Source organism: Nerophis lumbriciformis, linkage group LG08 (assembly GCF_033978685.3).
Source record: "Nerophis lumbriciformis linkage group LG08, RoL_Nlum_v2.1, whole genome shotgun sequence".
Lineage (NCBI taxonomy): Eukaryota > Metazoa > Chordata > Actinopteri > Syngnathiformes > Syngnathidae > Nerophis > Nerophis lumbriciformis.
This window is the reverse complement of record NC_084555.2, coordinates 1214541-1234848: the sequence shown is the minus strand read 5'-3', so window position 1 is coordinate 1234848 and position 20308 is coordinate 1214541. Positions and strand designations below refer to the sequence as shown.

Sequence of the window (20308 nt, the reverse complement as noted above, 5' to 3'; positions counted from 1 at the left end):
TGTTACATGAAAAAAACTCCTAAATATTATGAAAAAAGGTTTATATATATATATATATATATATATATATATATATATATATATATATATATATATACATATATATATATATAATATACCATAAATATTTTATTCACGTATACATATATATATATATACATATATATATAATATACCATAAATATTTTATGTATGTATACATACATATATATATATATATATATATATATATATATATATATATATATATATATATATATATATATATACATATATATATATATATATATATAAAATAAATAATTTTATATAAATGTATAAACACACACAATTGTATTATTAATAAAATCCAGTCGGTATGTTACATGAAAAAAACTCCTAAATATAATGAAAAAAGGTTTATATATATATATAATATACCATAAATATTTTATGTATGTATACATACATATAAACATGTATATATATATATATATGTCCATGCATATATATTTATACATATATAAATACATATATACACATATGTACAGTATATATATATATATATATATATATATATATATATACATATTTATATATATATATATATATATACACATATATGTATATATATATATATATATATATATATATATATATATATATATATATATACTGTACATATGTGTATATATGTATTTATATATATATATATATATATATATATATATATATATATATATATACCCACACAGTAAGAAAAATTATAAAATATTTAAATTAATATTAATCTTTTACGAGAATAAAATCAAAATACTGAAACAAAATTTTAAGAAAAAAACACACTTTATAATTATATTGAGGTTTAGTTTGTGTGAGAAAAGCAGCATTTACTAAGTATACTTCTAACCGCAGGTGCTGTCTAAGTAGTTGTGCACGTGTGCAACATACATCTTTACTTTTTGACAGGCAGCAATTTTCCACTCACTTTTATTGTTCTCACTTGTCTCCGCACTCACGTGACAATCATCATTGCTGACGTACAAAACATCACAACTTCATTCTCGGAGTACGAACACTCTTTTCCCCCCTCATAGAAATATAAAAAAAAGATCCACGTTGGCTCCGGTGCACATCACGTATATTACAGCTTAGTTCGTTAGCGTGTTGTCGTCAGCTCGTGTCTTTTTGACTGTCTTTGTTGTGCGGCCATGACAGCTTCCATCCAGACAAGGAGCTGGTGTTGAGGCTCCAGCCTGACGTCGGAGCTCCGTCGGCGGACGTACGCAGCGAGGTGAAGGCCTTGCTGATCCAGTTGTTCTTGGCTTCCTGGAGGTCGTTGGCCAGGATGCCTCTCTCGTGCTCCAGCTCCTGCACCACACATTCTTATTACAACCCACACAATATTATTTCTACAGTGGAACCCGCTTATGTCGACGCCCCTCGACCCGCCTGATACGACCATTTATGGTCTTACCCGCTGCGCTCATGTTGTTGTACATCTGGACTACAATGACACATATCTTGGCCAATAAGTCATTTTTAAAAATAGGTACCTTTTGTTAGCTGCAGGTTGATATTGCCATGCTTTTATTTTGAAGCTTACTTTGCACTGAACAGGAAGTCACTGTTTTAACACTGTGCAACTAGACAGCATTTAAGGTGACATTACCAATAACATTACATGTCGACTAGGGCTGCAACTAACGATGAATTTTATAATCGATTAATCTGTCGATTTTTACTTCGATTAATCGATTAATAATCGGATAAAAGAGACAAACTACATTTCTATCCTTTCCAGTATTTTATTGAAAAAAAAACCAGCATACTGGCACCATACTTATTTTGATTATTGTTTCTCAGCTGTTTGTAAATGTTGCAGTTTATAAATAAAGGTTTATAAAAAATAAATAAAAATAAATAAAAATAAAACGAATCGATGACTAAATTAATCGCCAACTATTTTTAAAATCGATTTTAATCGATTTAATCGATTAAAATCGATTTTAATCGATTTAATCGATTAGTTGTTGCAGCCCTAATGTCGACGTAAACAGACCCATTTTTTAATAGAAAGGATCCCTTTGGCCCTTACATTTAATGTCGACAAAAACGTTTAAATCGTGTGTTTTGACACTTTTTTGTAAGAATAACATTGCAAGACCGAGACTTGTACAGTTGGTCAATAGATGAGTTGTCTATATTAGTATTGTCCACATAAACTGGTAGTCAACATTAGCGGGTTGTCAACATAAACAGGTCTTTGTCACAAACAGATTGTCGACACCAACGGGTTGCTTACCTAAGCAGGTCGTCGACACAAAAGGGTTGTCATTCCGAACAAATTGTTGTCGGCAGAAACAGGTTGTTGACATAAACAGTTTGTCTCTACTTTATAAACAGGATGCTGTAGTCGACAAAAACAGTTTGTCGCCATAAACAGGTTGTCAACAGAAACAAGTTGTCGACAAAAAGGGGTTGTCAACATGATGATCTATTTGTCTATACAAACTGGTAGTCAACAGCAGCGGGTTGTGAACATAAGCAGGTTTTTGTCCTAAAAAGATTGTCGACACCAACAAGTTGCTTACCGAAGCAGGTCGTCGACACAAAAGGGTTGTCATTCCGAACAAATTGTTGTCGGCAGAAACGGGTTGTTGACAGTTTGTCTCTACTAGATAAACAGGATGCAGTAGTCGACAAAAACAGTTTGTCGCCATAAACAGGTTGTCAACAGAAACAAGTTGTCGACATAAAGGGGTTGTCAACATGATTAACTATATGTCTATATAAACTGGTAGTCAACAGCAGCGGGTTGTGAACATGAACAGGTTTTTGTCGTAAGCAGATTGTCGACACCAACGGGTTGCTTACCTAACCAGGTTGTCGACACAAAAGAGTTGCTTACCTAACCAGGTCGTCGACACAAAAGGGTTGTCATTCTGAACAAATTGTCGACACAAAGTAGTTGTCGGCAGAAACGGGTTGTTGACAAACAGTTGTCTCTACTACAGGATGCTGTAGTCGACAAAAACAGTTTGTCGCCATAAACAGGTTGTCAACAGAAACAAGTTGTCGACATAAAGGGGTTGTCAACATGATTAACTATATGTCTATATAAACTGGTAGTCAACAGCAGCGGGTTGTGAACATGAACAGGTTTTTGTCATAAACAGATTGTCGACACCAACGGGTTGCTTACCTAACCAGGTTGTCGACACAAAAGAGTTGCTTACCTAACCAGGTCGTCGACACAAAAGGGTTGTCATTCTGAACAAATTGTCGACAAAAATTAGTTGTCGGCAGAAACGGGTAGTTGACATAAACAGTTTGTCTGTACTATACAGGATGCCGCTGTCGACAAAAATAGTTTGTGGCCATAAACAGGTTGTCAACAGAAACAAGTTGTCGCTATAAAGGGGTTGTCAACATGATTACCTATTTGTCTAAATAAACTGGTAGTCAACAGCAGCGGGTTGTGAACATAAACAGGTTTTTGTCCTAAACAGATTGTCGACACCAACGGGTTGCTTACCTAAGTAGGTCAATGAACTGTCGACTTTTAACAGTTTGTTGACATAAACGGCGTGTTGCAAGAAACGGGTTGTTGACATAAACGGGTTGTCGAAATTAATGTGTTGTCGACTTAGTGTGTCAACCCAAGCGGGTTGTCGAAATAAACTTTTATGTATGAACAAGTTGTTCACATAAACCGATTCTTCACATAAACAGTTTGTCGATATAAACGTGTTGTCGACATAAGTTATTTGTTGACAAAAACGTATTGCCAACATCAACATGTTGCCGACCTAAATAGTTTGTCGACATAAACAGTTTGTTGATGTAAATTGATTGTCAACATGAACGGGTTGTCAACATAATTTAAGGTCGACATAAACATGTCGTCGAAATACAGTAAATGGGTTGTAGACATATACAGATTGTCGACACCAACGGGTTGCTTAGCTAAGCAGGTCGTCGACACAAAAGGGTTGTCATTCCGAACAAATTGTCGACACAAACTAGTTGTCGGCAGAAATGGATGAACAGCATTAATATCTATTTGTCTGTATAAACTGGTTGTCAACATAAATGGGTTGTTATCAAACAGATTGTCGACAATCTAACCGTGTTGTCAACATAAACAAGTTGTCGACTTTAACAGTTTGTTGACAAAAACAGCTGTGTTGCAAGAAACGGGTTGTTGACATAACCCGTTTGTCAACATTATAGTTTGGTGGCGTAAATGAACTGTCAACATAAACGGGTCGTCGACTTTTAACAGTTTGTTGACATAAACGGCGTATTGCAAGAAACGGGTTGATGACATAAACGGATTGTCGTAATTAATGTGTTGTCGACGTAGTGTGTCAACCTAAACGTGTTGTCAAAATAAACTTTATGTATGAACCGATTCTTCACATAAACAGTTTGTCGATATAAACGAGTTGTCAACATAAATCATTTGTTGACAAAAACCTATTGCCAACATCAACGTATTGCCGACCTAAATAGTTTGTTGATGGCAACATAAACGGGTCGTCGACTTTAACAGTTTGTTGACATAAACGGCGTGTTGCAAGATACGGGTTGTTGACATAAACCGTTTGTCAACATAAACGGGTTGTCGACATGAATGTGTTGTCGACATAAATTATTTGTTGACAAAAAACGTATTGCCAACATCAACGCGTTGCCGACCTAAATAGTTTGTCGACATAAACCGTTTGTTGATGGCAACATAAACGGGTCGTCGACTAACAGTTTGTTGACATAAACGGCGTATTGCAAGAAATGGGTTGTTGACATAAACCGTTTGTCAACATAAACGTGTTGTCGACATGAATGTGTTGTCGACATAAATTATTTGTTGACAAAAACGTATTGCCAACATCAACGTATTGCCGACCTAAATAGTTTGTCGACATAAACAGTTTGTTGATGGCAACATAAACGGGTCATCGATTTTAACAGTTTGTTGACATAAACGGCGTGTTGCAAGATACGGGTTGTTGACATAAACCGTTTGTCAACATAAACGGGTTGTCGACATGAATGTGTTGTCGACATAAATTATTTGTTGACAAAAAAATGTATTTCCAACATCAACGCGTTGCCGACCTAAATAGTTTGTCGACATAAACAGTTTGTTGATGGCAACATAAACGGGTCGTCGACTTTAACAGTTTGTTGACATAAACGGCGTGTTGCAGGATACGGGTTGTTGACATAAAGTGTTTGTCAACATAAACGTGTTGTCGACATGAATGTGTTGTCGACATAAATTATTTGTTGACAAAAAACCTATTGCCAACATCAACGCGTTGCCGACCTAAAACGTTTGTCGACATAAACAGTTTGTTGATGGCAACATAAACGGGTCGTCGACTTTAACAGTTTGATGACATAAACGGCGTGTGGCAAGAAACTGGTTGTTGGCATAAACCGTTTGTCAACATAAACGTGTTGTCGACATGAATGTGTTGTCGACATACATTATTTGTTGACAAAACCCTATTGCCAACATCAACGTATTGCCGACCTAAATAGTTTGTCGACATACACAGTTTGTTGATGGCAACATAAACGGGTCGTCGACTTTAACGGTTTGTTGACATAAACGGCGTGTTGCAAGAAACGGGTTGTTGACAAAAACTGTTTGTCAACATAAACGGGTTGTCGACATGAATGTGTTGTCGACATAAATTATTTGTTGACAAAAACGTATTGCCAACATCAACGCGTTGCCGACTTAAAAAGTTTGTCGACATAAACAGTTTGTTGATGGCAACATAAACGGGTCGTCGACTTTAACAGTTTGTTGACATAAACGGCGTGTGGCAAGAAACTGGTTGTTGGCATAAACCGTTTGTCAACATAAACGTGTTGTCGACATGAATGTGTTGTCGACATAAATTATTTGTTGACAAAAACGTATTGCCAACATCAACGCGTTGCCGACTTAAAAAGTTTGTCGACATAAACAGTTTGTTGATGGCAACATAAACGGGTCGTCGACTTTAACAGTTTGTTGACATAAACGGCGTGTGGCAAGAAACTGGTTGTTGGCATAAACCGTTTGTCAACATAAACGTGTTGTCGACATGAATGTGTTGTCGACATAAATTATTTGTTGACAAAAACGTATTGCCAACACCAACACGTTGCCGACCTAAATAGTTTGTCGACATAAACAGTTTGTTGATGGCAACATAAACGGGTTGTCGACTTTAACAGTTTGTTGACATAAACGGCGTGTGGCAAGAAACTGGTTGTTGGCATAAACCGTTTGTCAACATAAACGTGTTGTCGACATGAATGTGTTGTCGACATAAATTATTTGTTGACAAAAAACCTATTGCCAACATCAACGTATTGCCGACCTAAATAGTTTGTCGACATACACAGTTTGTTGATGGCAACATAAACGGGTCGTCGACTTTAACAGTTTGTTGACATAAACGGCGTGTTGCAAGAAACGGGTTGTTGACAAAAACTGTTTGTCAACATAAACGTGTTGTCGACATGAATGTGTTGTCGACATAAATTATTTGTTGACAAAAACGTATTGCCAACATCAACGCGTTGCCGACTTAAAAAGTTTGTCGACATAAACAGTTTGTTGATGGCAACATAAACGGGTTGTCGACTTTAACAGTTTGTTGACACAAACGGCGTGTTGCAAGAAACGGGTTGTTGACAAAAACTGTTTGTCAACATAAACGGGTTGTCGACTTTAACAGTTTGTTGACATAAACGGCGTGTTGCAAGAAACGGGTTGTTGACAAAAACTGTTTGTCAACATAAACGTGTTGTCGACATGAATGTGTTGTCGACATAAATTATTTGTTGACAAAAACGTATTGCCAACATCAACGCGTTGCCGACCTAAATAGTTTGTCGACATAAACAGTTTGTTGATGTCAACATGAACGGGTTGTCAACATAATTGGTTGTCGACATAAACGTTTCGTCCAAATACAGTAAATGTGTTTTAGACATAAAGTGGACATAAATGTGTTGTCGCCACAAAGTGTATGGTAATGAGGGTGTCATGTGACCTGGGTCCTGCAGTTGGCCTGCACCATCTGTAGTTTGGTCTGAGCCAGCTCCTTCTCCAGTTGTCTGATCTGAGCCTTGAAGGAAGCTTTTTCCTGCTCTTCTCTCCTGTGCTCCGCCTCACTCAGACCGCCATGTTTCTTGTTCCAGCCCGGGAAGGACAGGACGCCGTCTACCGGCGACGGTGTTGTGATGGACATTTTGTCGTAGTCTTCGTCTTCTTCTTCCGACTCTCCAGCGCGACACGACTTCAGCGTGCTCTGTGAGGACCACCAGAACTTCATGTCAACTGAAACTACATTTAAATCGATACTCCCATGCTTTTATTTTGAAGCCAATTTTACAGTGAACAGGAACTCACTGTGTGCACATTCTGAGTAGTTATTTCACTGTTATACATACTGAATATATATACATATTAGAAATATACAGTCAATTATTTTTGGTCACATGTTGAAAATAAATTATTACAAGAATAAAGTCAACATATTATGTACTGTATGTCATATTACAAGTAAGAAGTTATGAGAATAGAGTCACATATTTTTTAAGAAAGTAAGACAATATTAAAAATATACTGTATGTATATTGCAAGAATAAAGTAGAGATAGGAAAAAACGTATGTAAATTTACAAGAAAAAACTCATAATATACAGAAAAATATATAACAAGAAGAAAAACTTGAGAGAATAGTAATATTGAAGGAAAACATAATAAATTATATTAAAAAAACAAACAAACAAACAAAAAAATAAAAATATATATATACATACATACATATATGCATACATACATACATATTTTGGGAATACATGTGTATGTTTACGAGAAAATCAGCCATGATATTGAAATTAAATTAAAAGTGTGCGTTACGATTTACAAAGCAAATGTCATAGTATTAAAAAAAATTAAAATAAAATAAAAAACTCATAATATATCGAAAAATATATAATAGGGAAAAAAACTTAAGTCTAGAGAATAGAAATATTGAAGGAAAACATAATAAATTATTTAAAAAAACTCAAAAAATAAATGAATTATATATATATATATATATATATATATATATATATATATATATATATATATATATATATATATATATATATATATATATATATATATATATATATATATATATATATATATATATCCATCCATCCATCCATCTTCTTCTGCTTATCCGAGGTCGGGTCGCGGGGGCAGCAGCCTAAGGAGGGAAGCCCAGACTTTCCTCTCCCCAGCCACTTCGTCCAGCTCTTCCTGTGGGACCCCGAGGCGTTCCCAGGCCAGCCGGGAGACATAGTCTTCCCAGCGTGTCCTGGGTCTTCCCCGTGGCCTCCTACCGGTCGGACGTGCCCGAAACACCTTCCTAGGGAGGCGTTCGGGTGGCATCCTGACCAGATGCCCGAACCACCTCATCTGGCTCCTCTCCATGTGGAGGAGCAGCGGCTTTACTTTGAGCTCCTCCCGGATGACAGAGCTTCTCACCCTATCTCTAAGGGAGAGCCCCGCCACTCGGTGGAGGAAACTCATTTCGGCCTGCTTGTACCTATGATCTTGTCCTTTCGGTCATGACCCAAAGCTCATGACCATAGGTGAGGATGGGAACGTAGATCGACCGGTAAATCGAGAGCTTTGCCTTCCGGCTCAGCTCCTTCTTCACCACAACGGATCGATACAGCGTCCGCATTACTGAAGACGCCGCACCGATCCGCCTGTCGATCTCACGATCCACTCTTCCCTCACTTGTGAACAAGACTCCGAGGTACTTGAACTCCTCCACTTGGGGCAAGATCTCCTCCCCAACCCGGAGATGGCACTCCACCCTTTTCCGGGCGAGAACCATGGACTCGGACTTGGAGGTGCTGATTCCCATCCCAGTCGCTTCACACTCGGCTGCGAACCGATCCAGTGAGAGCTGAAGATCTATATATATATATATATATATATATATATATATATATATATATATATATATATATATATATATATATATATATACATACATATATATATATATTGAAATTATTTTGAGAATACATGTGTATGTTTACGAGAAAAACAGCCCTGATATTGAAATGAAACTGAAAGTGTGCGTTACGATTTACAAAGCAAATGTCATAGTATTAAAAAAAAGAAAAAGAAAAGAAAAAATTCATAATATATAGAAAAATATATAATGGGGAAAAAAACTTAAGTCAAGAGAATAGAAATATTGGAGGAAAACATAATAAATTATATAATAAAAACTCAAAAAAGGCAGATAAAAAAATAAATAATAATATAAATAAATAAATATACTGTATATATATATATATATATATATATATATATATATATATATATATATATATATATATATATATATATATATATATATATATATATATACATATATTGAAATATTTTAGAATACATTTGTATGTTTATGAGAAAAACAGTGGGATATTGAAATTAAATAAAAAGTGTGCGTTACGATTCACAAAGCAAATGGCAGTGCCATGTTGGCACTTTTTTTCATAACTTGAGTTGATTTATTTTTGGAAAACCTTGTTACATTGTTTAATGTATCCAGCAGGGCATCACAACAAAATTAGGCATAATAATGTGTTATATCCATGACTGTATATATCGGTATCGGTCGATATCGGAATCGGTAATTAAGAGTTGGACAATATCGGAATATCGGCAAAAAAGCCATTATCGGACATCTCTACTCCCCGTCCTTATTTTCGAAAGGTCATAAAAAAAATTAAAAAAATATCGATATCGACCGATACAAAACACTTCAATCGTGATACAGTTTTCAGCCATATAAGCGTACAGGAAGTGAGCGTCTCACCTTGAGCGACTGGACTTCCTCTGAGTGTGTCTGCTGTTGTCTTTCCAGTCGTGTTGTCAGCTGAGAGCAGATCTGAGACACACACACAGACACACACACACACACACACACACACACACACACACACACACACACACACACACTGGTTATCATTTGGAATGGGGACCAAGTTTTTGATCATGACTTGTGGGGACCACCCTTTCTACAGCTTGTGGAGGCATAACATTTTTTTGGTAAAATGTCCACTGCCCACGTCTTTAAATCTCTGGATTGATGAAGTCATGTGCTGATCATTCTTACTGGTCATTAATATGGTTCATGGGGGCCAAATTTAAATCATTTTGCATAATTCACACAAATTTGCACGTGACAACTGAGGACCATTTATAGATGGTCACAAACAAAAACAGCTTATTTTCGTATCCCGTTAGCCGACGTCTCCTGCAGGAAAACCACCTTCGTTATGGGGACCAGGTGGAAGTGGAAGAAGTGTGAGCGGAGCAGCGAGTGCAGTACCAGCTACAGCCCGATGAGGGGGCTGCTGTGCAAATGTCTCACACTCAAACTAACCAGTAGACATGTTTTATGGGCCAAAGCTTAAAAATCACTTAGGCATCTTCAGAATAGATCTGACTATAACTTAAAAAGGTTTCCCTTTAGAGGACCTGTTTTTTTTGTCCCCATACCGTCAGAGGTCCCCTAAAGGTGACTGTGTAAACAGAGCGATGTCCCCCCAGACACACACACACACACACACACACAAACATTCGCACCACTTCCTCCTCCACCTCTAAGGCTCCTCCCTCTCACCTGCTTGTAGTCCGCAATGATGCCCGACGACCTTTTGGCCTCCTGCTCCGCCCTTTCCAGCTCCCCCCGCAGCACCTCCTTCAACTGGAGAGAGACAGACGGAGATATCTTCTACATGATGATGATGATGATGGTGATGATGGTGAAGATGAGGGCGTGTACTCGCCATGGCCGCTTCATCGTCCATCCTTTGCTTCTCTTCCTCCACGGCCTTCAGACGGCAGCGTGTCAGCTGGAGGTCGCTGGTGAGCGTGTCCACCTTGTCCTCCGCCTGACAACAAACATGAGTCAAAACATTACATTCTTTATTTCACTTACTTTTAAATATACACTTTATTTTCTTATAATAAACATATAATATAATAATGACAGTTGTCCTTTACTTTTTATTACCTACATTTACTTTACATTGTTGTGTTATATATTTTTTATTTACCTTACCTAGTAGTCCTTTATTTTTTAACCTATATTATTTTTTACTTTGTTGTTTTATTTATTTTTTATTTACCTTACCCAGTTGTCCTTTACTTTTTATTACCTACATTTACTTTACTTTGTTGTGTTGTATATTTTTTTATTTACCTTACCTAGTAGTCCTTTATTTTCTAAACTACATTATTTTTACTTTGTTGTTGTATTTTTTTTAATTTACCTTAACCAGTTGTCCTTTACTTTGTATTACCTACATTTACTTTACTTTGTTGTGTTATATATTTTTTATTTACCTTACCAAGTAGTCCTTTACTTTTGATTACCTACATTATTTTTACTTTGTTGTTGTATTTATTTTTTATTTACCTTACCTAGTTGTCCTTTATTATGTATTACCTACATTTACTTTTATATTTTTTTTATTTACCTTACCTATTAGTCCTTTATTTTTTATTTACCTTACCTAGTAGTCCTTTATTTTCTAAACTACATTATTTTTACTTTGTTGTTGTATTTATTTTTTATTTACCTTACCCAGTTGTCCTTTACTTTTTATTACCTACATTTACTTTACTTTGTTGTGTTGTATATTTTTTTATTTACCTTACCTAGTAGTCCTTTATTTTCTAAACTACATTATTTTTACTTTGTTGTTGTATTTATTTTTTATTTACCTTACCCAGTTGTTGTTTACTTTTTATTACCTACATTTACTTTACTTTGTTGTGTTATATATGTTTTATTTGCCTTACCTAGTAGTCCTTTATTTTTTAACCTATATTATTTTTAATTTGTTGTTGTATTTATTTTTTATTTACTTTACCCAGTTGTCCTTTACCTTGTATTACCTACATTTACTTTACTTTGTTGTGTTATATATTTTTATTTACCTTACCAAGTAGTCCTTTACTTTTGATTACCTACATTATTTTTACTTTGTTGTTGTATTTATTTTTTATTTACCTTACCTAGTTGTCCTTTACTATTTATTACCTACATATACTTTTATATTTTTTTATTTACCTTACCTATTAGTCCTTTATTTTTTTCCCCTATATTATTTTTACTTTGTTGTTCCATTTATCTATTTGTTTGATAATTTTTTTAATTTACCTTATGTAGTTGTTTTCTATCTTTTTTTTAATTTATTTTTTTTACCTTCATTTACTTTAGTTTGTTGTTTAAGTTTTATTGTTTTTGGTTGAGTTAGTTAAAATATTTGACTTATGTTTCCTGTTTGTCTTTCATATATAGATTTTTACTGTACAGGAGCTAGTTGTCTTTTACTTATGTTTGTACTTTCTTTACCTAAATTTATTTTGCGGTATTTCTTTGCACTTAAGTTTACTTAGCTGCATTTTAAAAATGTACATGTGTATTTTGAAACTACAGTAGCTGCATTTGTTTTAGTTACGTTTACTTGCTTATTTATATTTTATTCTTGTTTACTTTGGGGTATTTTTACTTAACTTACTGTGTTAGATTCATTAATTAGTTAAGTGTTTTAATCTTATATCGGCATCAAGGGTTGGAATTGGGGGTTAAATCACCAAAATGATTCCCGGGCGCGGCCACCGCTGCTGCTCACTGCTCCCCTCACCTCCCAGTGTGTGATCAAGAGTGATGGGTCGAATGCAGAGGATCATTTCACCACATCTAGTGTGTGTGACTATCATTGGTACTTTAACTTTAACTTTTATATTTACTTGGTTGCATGTTTTACTTATGTTTTTTTAACTTTAGAAATGTTTTACATTACAAGTAAAAATATTGCTTTTGCTTTACATAATTTGATTTAATTTTCCCCAGTTGCATTTTTTTTTAAACTTATATTCACATTCACTGTGTTTGACTTATTATATAGTAAAGTGTGTTCAGCTTGTTTACTTAGTTGCATGTTTAAATTTAGTTAAATGTTTTTAACTTATCTTTAATCAGTTGCATTTTTGAGTTACGGTTCACTTTTAGTTGAGTAAAACTAGTTATTCATTTTGCTTTCCATAATTGTAATATTTGATTGAATTTTACTCAGTTGCATTTTTTAACTTATGTTTACTATTTTTTTTTAACTTATGTTTCCTTTACTTCTACTTTTAAGTTGTTAAGTACAAAACAAAATATTGCTTTTGCTTCACATAATTGTAATATATGATTTACTTTAACTTAGTTGAATTTTTTAAACATATATTCACATTTACTTAAACTTAAGTGTTTTTAACTTTTTACATTGTTATGTCTATTTTCAAACTACTATAGTAGTATTTGTTTAGTTACATTGATTTGCCTGTATCTTTTTTTCTTCTTTTTTTTTTTACTTTGTGGATTGTTTTTACTCGCATTTACTTTATTTCATTGCATTTGATATTGTTTTATGTTTGCTTAGTTGCATTTTTAAACTCATATTTAAATTAGACAAATTATTTAGCTAAGTGCTTTTAAGTTATGTTTAATTGTATGGGTGTTTACTCACGTTTATTCTCCTTTTAAAATGTTTTACTTTCAGTTAAAAGATATTGCTTTTGTTTTAATAAAATTGAATTTTACTTAGTTGCTTCTTTTTTTTTTAACTTATATTTCTTTAGGTGTGTTTAATTTATTATTTAGTTGTAGCTTTTTAACATATGTTTAATTAGTATAATTTTTTTTTTTTTACTTTACTTCTACATTTTAAATGTTTTACTTTTATTTAAGTAAAAACGATTGCTTTTGTTTTACATAATTGTAATACTTAATTTACTTTTACTTGTATTTTTTTAAACTTATATTTCACATGTACTTTGCTGTGTTTTATTCATCATTTAGTTAGGAGTTTTTAACCTATGTTTAATTAGTTGAATTTTTTTTTACTTAGATTTTAATCACTTCTGCTTTTTAAAATATTTTACTCTAAGATAAATAACATATTTTATTGCTTTTGCTTTACATAATTGTTATATTTGATTTACATTTACTTGCATTTTTTAACTGTACTTTGACTGGGTTGTGTGTTAAGTTAAGATCAGATGCAGGTTGAGTAAGAAGCGTCAGAAAGTGAAACCTTGTCCAGGGCGCTCCTGAGGGCCACCTTGCTGGTTATGAGCTTGTGGGCCAGATTGTCGTTCTCCTGCTCCAGGCGGAGGCTGGCCTGCTGAAGACGACGGTTCTCCAGCTAGAAAGGACAGCAAACATGCAGTTAGAGCAGTGTTTTTTAACCACGGCACACTGGTGGGATGGCCATGCAGAACGAAACTAAAACTGAACTGGTTACAAAGTAAAAAAAAACCCCAGAATGCTGGACGACAGCAAAGACTTACAGCGTGTGGAGCAGACAGGGTCCACAAAGTACATCCGTACATGACATGAAAATCAACAATGTCCACACACAAAAAAGATAGCAACAACTTAAATATGCTAAAAATCCAACAATTGTGACAACGATTTTTTATTGTCTACTGCAGGGGTGCTCACACTTTTTCTGCAGGCGAGCTACTTTTCAATTGATCAAGTCGTGGGGATCTACCTCATTCATATACTGTATATATAATTTATATTTACTTATTTATGAAATATATATTTTTGTTAACAAGTTAAAGGTGTTTAATAATAATACAAACATGTTTAACACATATAGTTAATATTGTTAAAAAATTAAAGGTGTTTAATGATAATACAAGTATGTTTAATACATATAGTTAATATTGTTAACAAGTTAAAAGTGTTTAATGATAATACAAGCATGTTTAACACATAGTTAATATTGTTAATAAATTAAAGGTGTTTAATGATAATACAAGAATGTTTAATACATATAGTTAATATTGTTAACAAGTTAAAGGTGTTTAATGATAATACAAGCATGTTTAACACATATAGTTAATATTGTTAACAAGTTAAAGGTGTTTAAAGATAATACAAGCATGTTTAACACATATAGATTCCTTTCTTTCATGAAGACAAGAATATAAGTTGGTGTATTACCTGATTCTGATGACTTGCATTGATTGGAATCAGACAGTGGTGCTGATACGTCCACATTTTTGAATGGAGGAGAAAAAAAGTCCTCCTTTCTGTCCAATACCACATGAAAGTGGTTGGTTTTTGGCATCTTATTTGTCCAGCTTCTATATTCCTTTGTATACACTTTACAAGAAATACATTGTCGGCAAACTCCGTAGCTTACTAGCTTGTGCGCGCCAGCTTTCTGAAACTCTTATTTTGTTAGCGCAACTAATGCAGTCGGTCTTTGGAGTTTTGACGACAGGTACGGAAATAAAGTGTTTCTCGCCTTCCAGTCGGTAATTTTAATGAGCTGGCAGCAGCCAGCGTCATCTCAGAAGACCCTCGGGTGCCGTGAATGTCAATCAAGTGACAAAAGTGACGTCATAGTGAAGATTTATGATCGCTCATTTTTAGGACTATTTTTTTAATGCCTGGCTGGTGATCGACTGACACACCCTCCGAGATCGGCCGGTAGCTCGCGATCGACATAATGAGCACCTCTGGTCTACTGAGTTTCATTTTTTTAATGATTTCTGCTGGTGGTGTGCCTCTGGATTTTTTCAAAGAAAAAAATGCGCCTTGGCTCAAAAAAGGTTGAAAAAGAGTGAGTTAGAGAACGTCATCACTTCAAGGACAAAGACCCTAAGACCCAACAATGTGGACACATTTTCAGTCTTCTCTTAAATAGGTCACTTTTTTGTAAAGGGAGTTCAACACTGCCTGACCTGGTATTTGTTCAAGTGGTCTTCCTCGTCTTCCATTATTTGCAGACGGCTTTCTTTCAGTTTGGCTTTTTTGGTCGGCACCTCCTGAGGGACAAAAGAGACAATTAATGACATCGTCGGGACTTGGCAAGAAAGAAAAAAAAGATCATTCTCTGGCAGATAGGACGAATTAGCGAGACGTGAAAGATGAAGATAAGGATCGGAGCGAGATAACGCCTTCAAATGACACTGTGTGGACAAAAGTATTGGGACAGGCAGTGGAAATGGAAGAAAACATGAAGTTTATTTCTTTTAGCTTTAATTGTTCTGGAATATTTTGTGTTCAGATGCTGGACCATCTCCAGTGTACACACCCCAAATTAGTTTTTAGTGACTTCCTCCACACCCAACTCATCTAAAAATACCTCAATGTATTAATACTGTATATTTGATGTATTATTAATATATAAAGATACATTTTAATATCATTCGTTAATAATACGTCCATTTTTTATTTCTAAATACATTCCATTGCAATACTTAACCTTTTTGACTACCACACTTAATGTTGCTCTAAATTGAAATACAACGTATGTTCTTAAATTATTTTTTAGTATTTTGAGTAATATCTAATATGGAATATTTGGATACATTTTCAATATTTAACAACATATGGACAAATCATAATTTTAATATGTGTATTATATATTGTTAACAATCTGAGTAATTATATTACTTTTAAATATAAACAATTAAATAAAGAGGTGTAAAAATATATTTTTTTTTAAACGTAAAAAAATGTAAATAATATTAGGACAACAGATTAAATGTAGCTATTGTAGATAATTCTGGCATATTTACTGTGATACTTTTGCTCATGTGTTGACCAATAATACATTGTTTTAATCAAATAGTTATTGTATTCATTGTTTTACTTTTAAACAAAAGTGTTTTTAAAAATATGTTAAAAGACTCTAAACATGAATAATATGATTTATTGCCTTACATGTTTCAGATTCAAATATATCTATTTTTAAATGTAATCCTGAATAGGATTATTTGCATCACATTTAAATACCATACTACGGACATGGGGGAATTTTGTTTTTTTATAATTATTTTTTCTAGTTTTTTTTTTTTTTTTTTTTGACATGTATCTCGTGCGCACAAGAAACTTTTAATAAAGTTATAAAAAAAAATTAAAACATTTATATATATATATCTATATATATATATTTTTTTTTTGGCATGAGATACATGTCTAAAAAAAATATAAAAAATAAAATTTCCCCCATGTCCCTTTAGGGGCTCCGTACCATACCATACCAACAATAAATAATACATTTAAATATATAAGAAAAATCTAAATGTGAATAACATGATTAGATTTAACACATTTAAATGAATATGTACACATATATGTACACATATTATGTATGATCAAGGGTGATGGGTCAAATGCAGAGAATAATCTCGCCACACCTAGTGTGTGTGTGACAATCATTGGTACTTTAACTTTAACTTTTATACATTCGTATATATGTTGGATTTTTTATCGCTATATTAGTCTATTTGTCCTTTCCATCCTTACACTTTCCATCATTGTAGCTGAGCTACTGTGTTGAACAATTTCCCTTGTGGATCATTAAAGTTTGTCTAAGTCTAAGTCTAAACACTTTTTTAAATTATCATTTGTTATATGTAACATGTAGTTTGATTTAAATCTGTTTTAATTAATTTGCATGAGCTGAGATAGGCTCCAGCACCCCCCTGCGACCCTGTAAGGGACAAACGGTAGAAAATGGATGGATCTTAGAATTAGGGAACATGCAGTGATTATAATACAAATACTATAATAAATCTATTTGAAATTGCTTTTTGTTACACTATATGCACAAGTAAGTCAACATATTGATAATAATAATAATAATAATAATAATGAAGATATAACATTTAGTTCTGCATGCAAACGATGATGTCATGTCTATTCATTGAAAACACTGTTGTGTTATTTTTGGACTTACCTGAGCAGGTGCAGCTGACTAATTACACCTCCAGTAATCACAACAAGGAAATGTAGGTGGTATAAGGGTCCTTACCGGAAAGATGGGTCCAGTTTCTGCCACCAGACTGGCCAGAATCTCCTCCTCCGTCATCTGCTCCGACATCTGCTCGTCACAAGACACGGTGACCGACACCTCCTGCATCATCTTGACCCCCCCCCGCCCCCCAAAAAAATCCCCAAAACGGAAAACTAAAATTTCGCAGAGTTCTTTGTTTCCGGGCAAGACGGCAGGTGGAGTGCCGGGAAGAAAAGCGAGGATCAATGCTCTTTTTTTTTTTCTCCCCTCCTCCGGTGGTCTAAAGGTGAGGACACAAAGACTGAAAGTATTCCAGGTGCCAACAGGTTTCACAAGCTTTTTATACAAGACCCAAGAAAGGACACGCCCACCTCGTCTCTGCCGTCCCTTTCACCAACAAACGCTCAAAAGGCAACTTTTACCGCTGGCGGAGATTCCGACAGAACCTGCAGAACGCCTCCGAGAAGAGACCGTTGAAATAAACATGATAAACATGTGTGTTAGTTGCACTCTCCCCGGGCCGTCGCGCTGATTATTGTGGTTGAAGACCGGTGGAAAACAAGTCAAGCAGGTAAAGCCGTGACATACTTCAGCATCAATGGAGAAGAAAACAAGGATTACAATAGGCAGCTACACCCTTCTGACTTACAAACCCCGTTTCCATATGAGTTGGGAAATTGTGTTGGATGTAAATATAAACGGAATACAATGATTTGCAAATCATTGTATTCCGTTTATATTTACGCCCTCTCTCTGGAGCTTTTTCAAAAATGTATGAAAAATGGAAAAAGATGAGGGGAAAAATATATTTTTTGTTTTAATATGGTTTCTGTAGTAGAACAAACATGACACAAACCTCCCTAATTGTTATAAAGCACAATTATTTGCGAGCGCCGTTTTGTCCTACTAATTATGGCGGTCCTTGAACTCACCGTAGTTTGTTTACATGTATAACTTTCTCCGACTTTCTAGGACGTGTTTTATGCCACTTCTTTTTCTGTCTCATTTTGTTCACCAAACTTTTAAAGTTGTGCATGAATCCACAAAGGTGAGTTCTGTTGATGTTATTGACTTGTGTGGAGTGCTAATCAGACATATTTGGTCACTGCATGACTGCAAGCTAATCGATGCTAACATGCTATTTAGGCTAGCTATATGTACATATTGCATCATTATGCCTCATTTGTAGCTATATTTGAGCTCATTTAGTTTCTTTTAAGTCCTCTTAATTCAATTTATATCTCATGACACACTATCTGTATGTAATATGGCTTTTAATTTTTTTGCGGCTCCAGACAGATTTGTTTTTGTATTTTTTGTCCAATATGGCTCTTTCAACATTTTGGGTTGCCGACCCCTGGTCTAGTCTCTTACGTGAACGAGCTAAATATTTTACGGTAATGTGTTAATAATTTCACACATAAGTCGCTCCTGAGTATAAGTCGCACCCCCGGCCAAACTAAGAAAAAAACTGCGACTTATAGTCCGAAAAATACAGGAAAAAAAGGGTTAACTTTTTTTTAAAATTCATTTTAATTGATTTGGAATTCATTCAAATATAAACATTTTTTACTAATTAAACTAGACCAATTAAATGAAAAAAAAGTAACAGAAGCACGTGCTATTTTAATAACATATATTTTATTACGTTTTAATAAATTAAAATCAGGAAAATTACATTTCAAAATTAAATTAATTAACCAAATAACATTTTTAAAAAGAACCATAGAAGCACATTGTATACATTTTTTAAAAATAAGATCAATTCAACACAATTTATTTTAATCAATTACAGTACAATTTAGAAAATGAAATGTTTTAAATAAATTTAAAAAAAGAGTCCTACAAACACATTTCTTTAAAAATAAAATAAAACATGTATATATTTTTGGGCAAAAATGGTCGTTACAAAAAAAAGAAAATGTGTATATACAGTTAAAACTGTTGAATAATGGTAAAATAACAATCAAACTATTACAACAATATATATATATATATATATATATATATATATATATATATATATATATATATATATATATATATATATATATATACATATATATATATACACACACACACACCGTATTTTTCGGAGTATAAGTCGCTCCGGAGTATAAGTCGCACTGGCCGAAAATGCATAATAAAGAAGAAAAAAAAAGATATATAAGTCGCACTGGAGTATAAGTCGCATTTTTTGGGGGGAAATGTATTTGATAAAAGCCAACACCAAGAATAGACATTTGAAAGGCAATTTAAAATAAATAAAGAATAGTGAACAACAGGCTGAATAAGTGTACGTTATATGAGGCATAAATAACCAACTGGTATGTTAACGTAACATATTATGGTAAGAGTCATTCAAATAACTATAACATATAGAACATGCTATACGTTTACCAAACAATCTGTCACTC

General features: G+C 34.0%; 1 protein-coding gene across 1 annotated transcript; it reads right to left on the bottom strand.

Moving 5' to 3' along the window:
• Window positions 1-938: 938 nt before the first annotated feature.
• Window positions 939-18459, bottom strand: LOC133611376 (uncharacterized). The gene is made up of 8 exons (XM_061968095.2): window positions 17910-18459; window positions 15832-15915; window positions 14166-14276; window positions 10863-10967; window positions 10697-10780; window positions 9887-9958; window positions 7044-7301; window positions 939-1350 (listed from the first exon to the last, which is right to left on the bottom strand). The coding sequence occupies exons 1-8, from the start codon at window positions 18018-18020 to the stop codon at window positions 1153-1155; spliced, it is 1023 nt and encodes a 340-aa protein (XP_061824079.1). The 5' UTR covers window positions 18021-18459; the 3' UTR covers window positions 939-1152.
• Window positions 18460-20308: the final 1849 nt, after the last annotated feature.